At 41.4% G+C, this 14,224-nt stretch overlaps 2 protein-coding genes across 3 annotated transcripts in view; one reads left to right on the forward strand and one right to left on the reverse strand.

The window, feature by feature from the left end:
• The window catches only part of LOC140146871 (2-oxoglutarate and iron-dependent oxygenase domain-containing protein 2-like), a 44,547-nt gene extending 42,355 nt beyond the window's left edge, over nt 1-2,192 (reverse strand). For both annotated transcript variants that reach the window (XM_072168762.1, XM_072168760.1), the window contains exon 1: nt 2,001-2,192. The gene's annotated coding sequence lies outside the window, so the exon portion shown is untranslated. The remainder of the gene's footprint in view (nt 1-2,000) is intronic.
• Nucleotide 2,193: 1 nt separating this feature from the next.
• Nucleotides 2,194-14,224, forward strand: part of LOC140146869 (transcriptional adapter 2-alpha-like) — a 36,849-nt gene continuing 24,818 nt past the window's right edge. The window contains exons 1-4 of the mRNA XM_072168758.1: nt 2,194-2,281; nt 11,946-12,064; nt 12,927-12,986; nt 14,016-14,107. Of these exons, the coding sequence (XP_072024859.1) occupies nt 2,278-2,281; nt 11,946-12,064; nt 12,927-12,986; nt 14,016-14,107 (275 nt within the window). The 5' untranslated portion in view covers nt 2,194-2,277. The remainder of the gene's footprint in view (nt 2,282-11,945; nt 12,065-12,926; nt 12,987-14,015; nt 14,108-14,224) is intronic.

Below are 14,224 nucleotides of genomic sequence, written 5' to 3' on the forward strand. Positions count from 1 at the left end.
CTTTAAGCAGCAGCGGAAATTTGTCCAAAAGGAAACCAAGAAGGCCTATTGGAATTATGTCAAATTAACATGCTTGGATTCCTCCAAACAGTTTTGGTGTTTCATTAACAGAATGAAAAAGGAGGATGTTGGTATTGCAGCATTGAGGAGTGAGGGGAAGTTGGTCTCAGAAAACAAAATGAAAGCGGAAATTTTAAATAACCAATTTCAGTCCGTTTTACTCACGAGCAACCCTTAGATGCTACTCACTCGCTCCACATGCAGTATCCCAGCATCTCCGACATTACTGTCACCGCACCTGGTGTTCTAAAACTCCTTCAGGAGCTTAAGGAAAACAAAGCTCCAGGTCCTGACGAGATCACAGGCAAAGTTCTTAAGTTAGCGGCCGTCGAGATTACTCCGCGCTTGTCACCATATTCCAATCCTCCCTAGATCAAGGTACACCACCAGATGACTGGCTGTTAGCCAATGTGTCTCCAATATATAAAAAGGGGACAAAACTTGTCCGCGAATTACCGTCCGGTGTCCTTAACTTGCATAGTGTGCAAAATGTTTGAACATATAGGCCTACTGCACACTCATATCATGTCTCATCTTGACAACTTAAAACTGATAAACAACACGGGTTCAGAGCACGCCACTCGTGCGAAACCCAGTTGGTACAAACGGTCCATGACCTTGCACATTCGCTGGAAAATAAACAACAAACTGACCTCATTGTGATGGATTTCTCAAAAGCCTTTGACACGGTTCCGCATCAAAGACTTTTGAGAAAACTATCACAATGTGGTATCACAGGAAACATACACGCATGGCTCGATAAATTTCTAACCCAAAGAAAGCAAAGAGTAGTAGTGAAAGGTGAGAACTCAAACTGGGTGAATGTGCTCTCTGGAGTTCCGCAAGGGACGGTTTTAGGACCGCTTTTATTTCTGATTTATTTGAACGATCTGCCAAATAATCTAACGTCCTCTATTCGTCTCTTTGCGGACGACTGTGTTGTATACAGAAACATTACTTGTAAGGCTGATGCTCAAAAGCTGCAAAATGATATGCTAATGCTGGACAGGTGGCAACATACCTGGCAGATGGCATTCAATGCCGACAAGTGTTTCTTGCTACGCATTACACATTCTCGTAACCCAATACTTACTGATTACACAATTGGTAACAGCAAATTACAACAAGCTCAGAGTCACAACTATCTGGGTGTAGAATTAACGCATGATTTAAAATGGAACACACACATAAATAACATAACCGCCAAAGCCAACAGGCAGCTTGGCTTCATAAAAAGAAATCTACTATCATGTCCGCAAGAGCTTAAAGCCCTTAAAACGTTAGTCAGACCACTTTTGAGTACTCCTCCTCAGTTTGGGACACAAACAATGGGGAACTTATCAAAAAAGTTGAATCAACCCAAAGAAGAGCGGCAAGATTTGTGAAACGAGATTATAGCCGATACAGTAGTCCCACCGACATGTTGACATCCCTTGGATGGGATAAGCTGCAACTCAGAAGGAGAGTTAACAGAGTTTCACTAATGCACAAGATCGCATATCGTCAGGCAGCCATTCCAGAGCAACCGTACCTGCAGCCGGTTAAACGCCTTACCCGCAACACAAACAACAAAGCATACCAAAGACCGTCAGGGAGGAAGGATTGCTGGGTCTATTCTTTCTTCCCAAACACAATAAGAGACTGGAATTTAATACCACAGAACATTGTCAACATTGAAGAAAATAAGCAATTCAAACAAGAGATCCTGAAACACTATCAACAGCAAAGTTAAACAGCTACGCATCGCATCGCGCACTAATCCCTCCTCGCCTGGTTACGATTGTAGCGTTGGGGAGTAATTAAGCAGAAGCAGAAGCACACAAAATGGGAAAAACGAGTCTCAGTGGACATAGGAACGGCGTCCATGAGACTCGGCGAGTCTAGAACAGCCGGCAGCCCGACCAAGAGAATTTAACTTCAACTTTTTTAAGCTTACCTACCGATTCATCAAAATGGATTCAGTTTTCCAACACAGCCACACATGCACAAAACAGCTAAACTGGTTATTTGAACTTCGCCGATTCGTTTTCAACTTCTTCGTCGCCTGCAAGAGCAAAACATGAAATTATGTCCACTCAATCGTGTGAACACATCGCATGTTTTTTGTTTACTTTTCATGCGTGACCTATTTCAGGAAGTGGGGTCAAAAGTCACAAAACTTGAAAGCGAGGCAGGTCAACGATAGCAGAAAAAAATACCCGAAATTGATCGGTGAAAATGGGTGAGTTTACTGAAAATTAAGTACTTTTGCTATAATTATTGGTGTGGAAAAGAAAACTATGAGAAAGCGTCACACAAATGATATGTGGTTATTTATTGGAAGCCACAAAAAGGTTACAAAAAGACCCGTATATGATGGTCCGTACATTAGTATGAGGAATTCGACACCCCTGCTTCGATCGACTTACCTCTACCTCTACCTCTACGTAAATACTTGACAAGGTCCATAAGTTTGGATGTAGTGCCAAGGAAACTTAAGCATGTTATTAAGCTTATCTATGTATAACCATGCATGGATGTCAGATGTAACCATTAAGCTGAATTTATACTCGATCGCTTTTGCAGAAAAGAGATTCTCACGCATGCTTCGTGTTTACTTACATGCATTTCTTCTTCTTCTTCTTCTTAAGTACGTCGACAGGGCGGCTTTATTTATATGCCACATTTCGTCAACTTAATGTATGGGGTACTTTCATGCATAAAAAGAAATAAAAAAGGGGGGAATGGCAAAAGGATAAGGCTGGATATCAGTCTAAGTGCTGTGCATGTGCTGTGCTGAAATGGATTGGTATCTAACGTGCTGCTCTGGTATGGGTTGGTAGTGCTTGAAGCTGCTGCTTGAAGGCGTCGATTGAGGGCGCTCCAGCTACTTCTTTGGGCAACTCATTCCATTCTCTCAATGTCCGGGGGAAAAAGGAGAGCCGGTGGACATCCTTTTGATGAAATCATTTCTCAAACTGTGTTTGTGCTTCCCTCTAGTACTGATAGTCTGTTCTGCTGCTTCCAGGTAGTTGGTCTTGTCTATACCTACAAGGCCATTGAGGATCTTATACAGCATAGTCAATCTGCTGTTTTTCCTACTGATCTTCCAATGTGCTCCATTCCAAGTGTTCAAGCATGGAAGTTACACTAGCGGCTCTCGTGAAATTATGGACACAGAATCTGGCTGCCCGTCTCTGGATCCTTTCCAAGCTGTTGATGTCTTTCTTCACATGCGGATCCCATACGCAACTAGCATATTCCAGAACTGGTCTCACTAGTGTCTTATAAGCAGCTGTTTTCACTTTCTTGGAGCAAAACCAGATGTTTCTTTGCAGGAATCCCAGTACTCTACTGGCTTTTGTGGTCACCTTTTTTATGTGTTCTTTCCACTTCATGCTGCTTTCTAGTTCAGCTCCCAGGTATGGATGTGATTTAACTTGGTCAAGTTCCTTGCCACAGAAGATGATTGGTTTCGATGGAGGATCACGCTTAGTTGAGACTTGAAGGATGGAGCATTTAGATGGATTAAATGACATCTGCCACTTGTTCTGCCATTCTTCAAGTTCTAGAAGATCTTTCTGAAGAGAGTCAATGTGGGCGGATGTTTTCCCTGAAGAATAAACTAAGCAATCATCTGCAAAGAGTCTGGTTTTATTTTGGAGTTGGTTTGGAAGATCGTTTATGTATAGCAAAAACAGTAGTGGTCCGAGTACTGTGCCTTGGGGTACTCCAGACACCACACGTGTAGAGGAAGCGGATGTGCCATCACACACGACTTGTTGTTTACGGTCTGTGAGGAAGACCCTAATCCAATGGTTGATGGTTCCTCGGATTCCATAGTAATCCAATTTCCCTAAAAGACGCTCATGAGGTACTACTTTGTCGAACGCTTTAGAGAAATCTAAAACGCCGACATGGGTGGTCTCTCGTCATCTTCAATAGACGATGTGAAGTCATGAGCTGTCAGAAGTAGTTGGGTTTCAGTGGACCTCTTGGATCGGAACCCATGCTGGCTATCAGTGAGAATATCAAATGCTTCCAGATGGTCCATGATATGGGAGTGAAGGATATGCTCCATCATTTTGCATATGACACTTGTAAGAGATACTGGTCTATAGTTCTCAGGCTTGGTCTTATCCCCTTTTTTTTTTACCCCACATATGTTTGCATTCCTCCACTGCCATGGTAGGGCTTCTTTGTCTAATGATAGCTGGAAAAAGTGAGTCAACACAGGAGCTAATTCATCTGCTGCCATCTTGAGCACCCATGGTGGAAGGTTATCAGGGCCAGATGCTTTATTGGCATTCAGGTCACAGAGTAGTTTATGGACTCCTTTTTCTTGGATATCAAGTCTTGGGATTTCCATGAAATTACTATCACCAAGAGTTGGGATACTTGAGAGATCTTCTTCAGTGAAGACACTTGCAAATTGGGCATTAAGAGCTTCTGCCTTCCCTTTCCATCACTGATGATTTCATCATTGATCCTTAAGTCAGCAACTCCAACCTCATCTTGCTTGATCTTCTTGATGAATGACCAGAATGACTTTGGGTTATTGCACAGTGCCTCATCCAAATTGTCAGAGATATATTCTCTTCTAGCCTTATTTAGGCTCTGCTTTAGTTTTTTCTGCAGGAATTTGAAATAAGTCCAGTCTTCCTCTTTCCCAGTCTGTTTAGCTCTGTTGTAAGCTTTCTGTTTCTTCCTAACCATACATTTATGAGTTCTGTCAAACCAAGGCAAGTTCTTTCTGTTGGATGACTGCCTTTGGGGGATGTTCTTTTCCATAGCATCCTTTATGGCACCCTCAATTTTATCCCATCGATCTTGCACTGAGGAATGAGTAGTATCAGCAAAATACTTGACTTTGAAGTCAGATAAATCTTTCCTCAGCCCAGCTTCATCTGCTTTGCTTCTGATGTAGATCTTTCTTGGTGGTAATTTCCTCCTCCTAGTGTTCAACTGAACTTCAGCAATCACAATGTTGTGGTCACTTACACCTGGCTCGGTTGTTATATTGTTAACAAGAGAACTGTTACTGGTGAACAAAAGATCCAGGAAGTTTTCTTCTCGCGTAGGTAGATTGACGAGTTGCTCAAGCCCGTTGTTCTCCATTAATTCAAGAAGCTTGGTAGCAGTCCCAACATTTGCCCAATGATTAAGTTTGAGCTCATAATTAGGTGCTGTAGTCCAGTCTATGTTAGGTTGGTTGAAGTCTCCAGAGATAATTTTCTCGCAGTTTGGAAATTTTTGGTTTACATATGCCAAGGATTCTTGTAGGTCATATAATGTATCGTCATCATTATGGGCTGGTTTATAAGCAGTGCCAAATATGACTTTCTTTCCTCCCTTGATTTCAAGCTGGGTCCACAAGGTTTCCTTCCTGGTTTTAAAGCTATCTCTGTGACTACGAGGTCCTTCTTGCTCGCCAAGAGTACTCCACCATGGCTGCTGGAGCTTCTGTCTTTGCGGAACACATTGTATGTGTCAAGAGGCAATTCTGTATTCTTGATATCAGGATTTAGCCAGGTTTCAGTGGCCTGGATGATGTCTGGTTTGATAGTGTCAATAAGTACTTCAAGGTCAGCAGATTTGTTTCTGATGCTCTGGCAGTTGATAATCATTATGCTCAATTTCCCTCTGGTTCCTGGTGTTTTACGGATAGGGACTTGATCACCATCATCAATTTCTGCCGAGGAGTTATCGAAGGATTTCTCTGTGTTGGATGAGTTGAAAGATTTCTCACTGCTACTAGTAAAGAAGGAGTCTGAAAACACCACTACTTCACAAGCTGGACACATCCAGAGGAATGTCTGGTCATGCAGAGTGTTATATGTGATGTCATCCATGCCGCCACATTGGATGTGATGCCACTGCTCGCAGTTGTCACACTGAACTGCTTTATGACAGTGATTTATAGGGCCTTTACACATGCCACAAGGTGCTTCACAAGAACTGCATCTCCATGTGCAGTTTGGATCTCTTCGATATTTGTTAAAGTCTGACATTTTGAGTTGAGTACATTTCTGATGAATCCATTCCTTGCATTCAAAGCATTGGATTTGTCTTCCACCTCTGCGGATAATGCCACTGCAGATGGAACAGGTATTTTGTTGAGTTGCTCCTTGGTGCATGTTGATAACGGTAGCTTCAGTGTGGATACACTTCGCTGGGTTCACAAAATTACACCTGGTACTCTTCACAAAGTTCACTGACTGTGCTGTAAAGATGATTACAGACTGCTGCTTATACTTCACGCTGCCAGATGCTGCTGCTGTACACAAAACACACTTCTCAATATCACTGATGGAGATGGTAGTGTTGGCTACAAGGAAGTAAATTTCTTCCCTTCTGACGCTGCTGGAGAAATTACACACGGTACACTTCACAAAGTTCACTAACTGTGCTGTAAAGATGATTACAGAATGCTGCTTTACACTTCTCGCTGTAAGATGCTGCTGCTGTACACAATACACTTCACAATATCACTGATGGAGATGGTGACTACACAATATCACTGCTGGAGATGATAATAGTGGCTACAAAGAAGTAGATAAAAGATTCTTCTCTTCTGATGCTGCTGGAGGAATTACACACGGTACACTTCACAAAGTTCACTAACTGTGCTGTAAAGATGATTACAGAAAGCTGCTTTACACTTCACGCTGTAAGATGCTACTGCTGTACACAATACACTTCACAATATCACTGATGGAGATGGTGATGGTGGCTACCCAATATCACTGATGGAGATGGTAGTGGTGGCTGCAAGGAAGTAAATAAAGTTTCTTCCCTTCTGGTGCTGCTGGAGAAAAGACACTCGGTACACTTCACAAAGTTCACTGACTGTGCTGTAGAGATGATTACAGAATGCTGCTTTACACTTCACGCTGTCAGGTGCTGCTGTTGTACACAATACACTACAATGTCACTGATGGAGGTGCTAATGGTGGCTACAAATTTCCAGAGCAGTCGGGGCCACTCGCTCAATGGAGCGGTACACTCGATTGAGCGATACGCTCGATCAAGCGGTCGAGTGTACTGCTTGATGGAGCGTGCACGCTCGATCAAGCAATATTATGTATACCCAACTCTGTGTAATCCTGCTGAAGCAGGAGTACACAATATAAAACCCCTGTTGTTCAAGTTTATATAATACAGGTATATGATTGGTACAAACTTGGTGAATTACCTCAAGCTGTAAAACACCAATTTTCACCATCCATGTCTACATGTGGATATTTCAGAGTGAATTTCACTATTTTGCAGCTCCATGTAGCGTGAACGCTCAATCGAGCGTGGTGCTTTCCAATAGCATAGTGTCAGGACTGCTCTACAGTCTTTCCCACAGTCTTTCCTGTCGGTAAAATTTTTTTATCTTCCGGTCAGAATTTAGACTCCGTCACAGCACCTGTAATGAGCGTTTGAACATCTGTGAACTATGCATTGATATAGTGATCTAAGAATTTATTCCCAACCACATTTGAATCACGCTGCATTCAGCGGTCATTGCCGCTGCATGTAGCATGATCGCTTCATCGAGCGGTGCCTCTTGATCGAGCGTGTGGCCCCGACTGAGAGCGTCGAGCCGATCAATCGATTCAAATCGGGTTAATCGCTGAGCCGAGGGCAGCTGAGGCAAACTGAGCTGAGGTCGAGGAGTAAGCATTCTTGTGAAAGCCAACTCATCCTTACCGTTCATGATTTAGCTCAAGGTTTAAATAAGAAATCCCAAATTGATATGGCAATTATGGACTTTTCAAAAGCTTTCGATAGCGTACCCCACAACCGGCTTTTATTTAAACTTGAAAGATATGGTATCCTTAACAACACACACAGATGGATCAGCAACTTCCGTGTCCAGAGGGTCGTCGTCGGTGGCGAACACTCGACCTGGGCTGACGTTGTTTCGGGCGTCCCTCAGGGCACGGTGCTTGGCCCCGTTGCTGTTCCTCATTTACATAAATGATTTGCCTAACAACTTGCATTCATCTGTTCGTCTATTTGCAGATGATTGCGTCTTGTATCATGAAATTCAAAACGATCTTGACGCTGAGGAGCTCCAAGAAGACTTAGACACGTCCCTGGTTAAATGGGAAAAAGATTGGCAGTTGTGTTTTAACCCCTCAGAATGTTTCATTATGCGTCTAACTCATGTTAGATCCCCCAAACACTTTGATTACAAACTTGGTGACACAACACTGAGTGAAGCTGATGGCCACCCCCTATCTGGGCGTATACATCACCAACAAACTAGCCTGGAATAGTCATGTAAATCAAATAACATCCAAAGCCAACCATACTCTTGGGTTCATAAAAAGGAATTTATATTCCTGCCCACAATCCACCAAGGAAGCGGCGTATAAAAGCCTTGTGAGACCATTAATTGAATACTCATCCACTGTATGGGACCCATACACCAAAGATCTTTCCAACAAGATCGAAATGATCCAGAGAAGGTCAGCTCACTTTGTTTTTAACGACTACAAGTCACAGTCACCAGGAGTCGTCACCAACATGTTGAAATCCCTAAACTGGACACTGAGCGACAGGCGCAAGGTACACAGACTCACCATCCTACAACAAGCACGCCAAGGTCACTTATCCCTGCCAACTGGAAAGCTCCTACAGCCGGTCCAGCGTCAATCACGTCATCTCCATTCAAACGCCTACACTATAATATCAACGAACAAAGACTGCATGAAATATTCCTACTTTCCACGCACAGTAATAGACTGGAACTCTCTACCTGAGCATATTACCAATATTTCATCCATACCTCAATTCAAAGAAGCCGTAACCAACCACATCCAAGAATCAGCCAAGCAACTACAAGATTAATAGCAGAATACATGCGCACACACTTCCTGACCGTCTGACTCCACCTGGAGTGTTGGCTAGTATTCGAACAAAGACAAAGACAAAGACAAAAATGATATCGCTTTTTGCGAGTTGAAGTCATGAAGAAATCTCAACTTCCCAGCGATATCACTTGACACGTGAATGCGTCAACCAATCATAAACAACCAACTGGATCTATTATTTTGCTATAGCCAAAATAACAAATTCTCGATCATGAGAGGATGTACCTTCTGCATCAGCGTACTTTTCATAGAATTAGAATAACACGATCGCGCGACCTGCGAGAATTTAATATTTTGGCTATAATTAATTTACCTTTCTCGATTATTAACTTTTGGTGATGAATTAATTCAAAGGAATCATTATTGACAGCAACTGATGTTTTACAAATGTATTTTGTGGCATTTAGAATATTTAATTGTCGTCTGCAATCGCTATCGTATAAATGCATAAGCGACGGGCGATGCATCGCAAAATTCGACAATTGCCCATCGCTTTCCAAAAGCGTTTAATCGCAATCGCTCGGCGATTGAGTATAAATTCAGCTTTATAATTTACCAGGGGGGTTCAAATTCGCAATCAATTGCGGAAACCTGTTTTGGTTCTCGCAAAGCCGAGTCGTTTTTAAATGTTAACTTAAGTTTGTCCGTCCATTTGACAGACAAATTTGGACCTTAGGCTTTGATTCCATAAAATTGATAAAACACTTCAAAATAATTCAAATTTATTTCTGATACTAGTATATAAGGCTATATTAAATAAATCCTTTGTCTCTAAGCTCCCACGCACGTTAGTAAAACTGTGCGCATAAGGTAAATATAAAGTCAAATAAAATTATTTTGTTTTTTTCAACAAAACCCGAAAAATAAGCTCAAAGTTTGTGTTTTTGATTACGAGATTGCAAGTTTTACGCAAAATAAAAATGAGTCGACATGATAATCTCTAAGCGCAGAAGTCAAGCTGTCGCTCTGTGATAAAGATACACATAGGCATATACATCACACCTTTTGCGTAAGCGATGGAATAGACTACATCTTTGCTGCCCTGCACTGTGTAGCATCATAGCAGTATGTATAGCGATAGGGCGTACTGCTGTACAGATCACTGTTGGCAGAGGAGTCAGACCCCACCCTTTTTATTTTTGTGGCACCCTTTTAAGTACAAAGTCAGGACCCCCACCACTTAATGCTTTATCTGCCATTTGTACAAACTGAATGCAGTCCCTCAAAAAGCTGTAGTCAACGTCATGCCGCTGTTTAATTCCCTGTAATTTGTTAACATTAAGGGGGTATATGAAGCAAAGAGAGAACCATGTGTGGCGCTTGCGACTATGGTTATTTATAATAATTATGTCAGCCTAGTGGATGTAAACATGCATCAAATGGAATTTTATCTTGCGATATGGCTTGCAGGTTTGGCAATTATTCTTGGAAACTAGGATTGAAACAACCCCACCCTTTTTATTTTACTCCCACCCTTTATATCAATCCACCCTTTTTACCAACAAAGTTTAAACCCCCACCCTTTTAATGATTTTCCAAATTTCAAAGTGGCACCCTTTAAAAAGGGTGCCCTGCCAACAGTGAGATGTATAATTGAGTTGAGTTATTCAACATGGAAGCCACCATAGAGGGTTGTATTCTGAAAGTGAAGATATTCGGGTTTGAAAAGACCAGTACCGGATGGTTGTTACATCAAACCAAAAGCCAGCCATTAGGAGACATTGTTGTGGAAATATTTTCTGGTACATGTATTTTGAAAGACAAAGATAAAGAGAATTTATCACGTCTGACGTCATCTGTCAATCAAACTCGAGCACGGTTTGTTTACAAGTGTCGTGATGATGGCTTGCTGAACGCGGATTTATAACCGGGCGCCTTATTGTTAATTTTGCACCTTTCGACATGCAAACCATCTCAATAGTTAGGTCTTTATATTAGGAAACTTTCTTAACCGAATGCACCATGTCCACAATGCCTAGAAAAGCTGCTTTTTGCCTTGTAAAAGTACGTAATTTTTTCGCCATTTGCTGCTATTCCTTTTCTCCGATCAGCACCAGATAGATCGGCCTTCCTTTTACGCGCTGATTAACCTGTGTTAACCAATCAAGGATTGTAATTGACAGTGACATCAGACGCGATAAATTAACTAACGCCAAAAATGCAGAAATAGATGGCAAAGTACAGAATCGGGTGCAGAATTCGACAGCTATGAGAGCATTGATGTGGATATCACAGTATCATATCGGTTATCGGTCACCTTGATATGCATTTCAAAATTCTATTTAAAAAATTTAAAAAACGCATTCCGCATTAGGTTTTCAGAAGCTGAAGAATTTTGAGACAAATGATTTTTTTTTAAATATAGCCTAATTATACATTATATGTGTAAAATAAACAATACTAGGCTATTTCAGTCACTGAGAAATATTTGGACTGCACTTGGCCATATTGCTATGGTGAGCCGTTTATTGTGTTTTCTCTCTTAATACATTTGGGTGTATTAAAAAAAAAATGTAGATATTTATATAGCGCTTTATGCCGTAAACAGCCTCAAAGCGCTTTACATTTATTCCGCCGTTATTTGAATATGTCGGAACCATGTTTGCTGCCCACAAATGGCGCACGGTTCATCAGTACAACGACTGTGACTACCCCTAACAGCTTCCCATTGCACCTGGGTGGGGTGAGGCAAGCGTGACAAAGCGCCTTGCCCAAGGGCGCAACACGGTGGGGGGACGGGGACTCGAACCCACGCACGTCAAGCAAACTCTCAGATTATGAGTCCAAGGCCAGTAACCACTGAGCCACCGTGCCCTCACTGAGCCACCGTGCCCTCACTGAGCCACCGTGCCCTAGGTGTATACATTCTTAATACATTTTGCTGTATTCTTTATACATTTGGATATAAGTATTCTTTATATACATTTGGGTGTAAATACATAATAACCTCAAGTTTTATTATTCACAGAGCTACGTATCAATCTTACTAATAAATTATTTAAATATTTTTTGCAATTTTTTTCTCCAAATGTTATACAGCTTTGGTGTTCCTAACAGATGATCAGAGACCACCGTGTCCAGGATGTTCAACCTATTTAATGGAACCATACATCCGCTGTGCTAAATGTGGTCCACCACATCTACAAATATGTCTGCAGGTACATGTATGCCAGTACACAGTGTCGACAGCGTTTAAATAAATACTTTTCCCCTGAAATGAATCACGTCCTAATACTTCGTTGGTGAGCGATTGGTATTTCACTAATAAGAGACCTCGCCTTTCCGAACGCAAGATTTTTCCCCAAAAACACCCAAAAAAATTAGGTATTTTTGGGAAAAAAATCCATATCTTCAATATGAAAGGTCAAAATTTTCTATTGATTGTCGGCTTTTCCTCCCAGCTACATACAAAAGAATATATCATTAGATTTATAAAATTTACTTCGAGGACTGTTAATCTGTTATTATATCAAAATGTGAAAAATATCAAATTTTAATAATTTGTCATAAAATTTGTATTATATCGTAAATTTCAAAAAATGAAAATTATTTGATATCTGAAAGACATTCTTTGTATTCAGAATGCAATTCGATATGTCTGCTTTGCTCTCATGTCCCACAAAAAATACTGTTGAAATGCTCAAAATGCTCATTCCAGATCCCTTAATAGTGGTGTGATGCTTTTATTTTGTTTTCAGTGTTTTTCATGTGGCTGGGAGGAGAGTAAACATCAGAGTGACCATGACTAAAGTTTGTTTGGCTTATATAAGTCGGAAAAAATAAGACTCATAACACCGTATATTGATATAGAATGGCATGCACTCTGTTGGGCGCAGTGTTTACGCAAGTTGTGCGTTGCGTAATGCGTGACTGGCGTGAGTTGGGACTTTTTCCACCTTACATAAGCCAAAAATTTTATGAGATCATTATAATATCTAGAATGTCTCATAAACACTGCTTGCATTAAAGTATGGATCCTCCCTTAATAGTGATGTGATACTTTTATTTCTTTGTTTACAGTGTTTTTCTCGTGGCTGGGAGGACAGTAAGCACCAGAGTGACCATGACTATGAGATCATTGTAAGTATCATAAATTCTAATCATAATCGAGCTATTGCAGTTGATATCCATACATGTATGGAAGACCTTAATTTCCCATGGAAGACATGACCTTAATCTCCCATGAAAGACATAATGTTAAAACCAGCCTGAATGGGCAACTTCATTTGAATCAACAACCCTGTGTGGGAGATTAAGATCATGTCTTCTATATGGGTGCATGGATTTCAACTGGAATATCACATTTTCATCTTCATCTTCATCTGATACAGTGCATCCCTCAGAAATGAGTATTGCTGCACCTTGAATATTAACATGGCGAGGCGAACAAAAGTGCTAGTGATGAACGTGAAGAAAGTTTATTATATACAGTGCTTCGTGCGAGTAAATATAGCATCAGCAATTATGGAAGCTGGATGCTAGCAAGTCCGTGCCGAAATGCTTCTACGGACGGTGCTGCAACGAGGATGGAGGAAGATCATTCCATAGCTTGATGGTATATGGAAAGAACGAGTACTGGAAAGCTAAAACTCTTGCACGCGGTTGGATGAACTTGTGACTGTGGCCTCTCAGTGAGTCAATGTTCCTGCCACTTCTGATGGTGAGGTAGTCAGCAGCTGGAATATCCACAATGGATGCTACAATTTTGTAACACATCGCCACCTGCGATCTCATCCTCCGTTGGTGTAGTGTATCCCACTGCAGTGACTGAAGCATGTCAGTGACGCTACTGGTGCGGCGATAATCACTAGTTACAAATCGTGCTGCCCGCCTCTGTACAGCTTCTAGACTCTGGATATTACGTTGCGTGTGGGGTGCCCAGGCAGATTTCAATGATAGGGCACAACATTGTCTCAAGCATTTTGTGCACAACAATCTATCACCGGGGTGGGGGGGGGGACATGCCGCAAGCATGGGTAGCATTTTTGCCCTTTTGGTATATCAATCTAGACCAATTTTGGTATATGGATGGGTCCTGTTTTCAAACAAATTTCATTTTTTTAAAGAAAATAGCCCAAGTTTGTCTAATGATATTGATATTACTTTCAGGCTAATGAATTCTGTATCCTGGAGTCGGGTTGGACTGCCAAAGATGAACTCAAGTTGATGGAGGCTGTAGGGGATTGTGGATTTGGCAATTGGTAAGTGCAAAACATTGGCAATTTGGGTGTATTTGGGAGATATTTGGGTGTATTTGGGAGACATTTGGATATATTTGGGAGACATTTGGATGTATTTGGGGTATTTGTTGGGAGACA

This window comes from Amphiura filiformis, chromosome 2 (assembly GCF_039555335.1).
Source record: "Amphiura filiformis chromosome 2, Afil_fr2py, whole genome shotgun sequence".
Lineage (NCBI taxonomy): Eukaryota > Metazoa > Echinodermata > Ophiuroidea > Amphilepidida > Amphiuridae > Amphiura > Amphiura filiformis.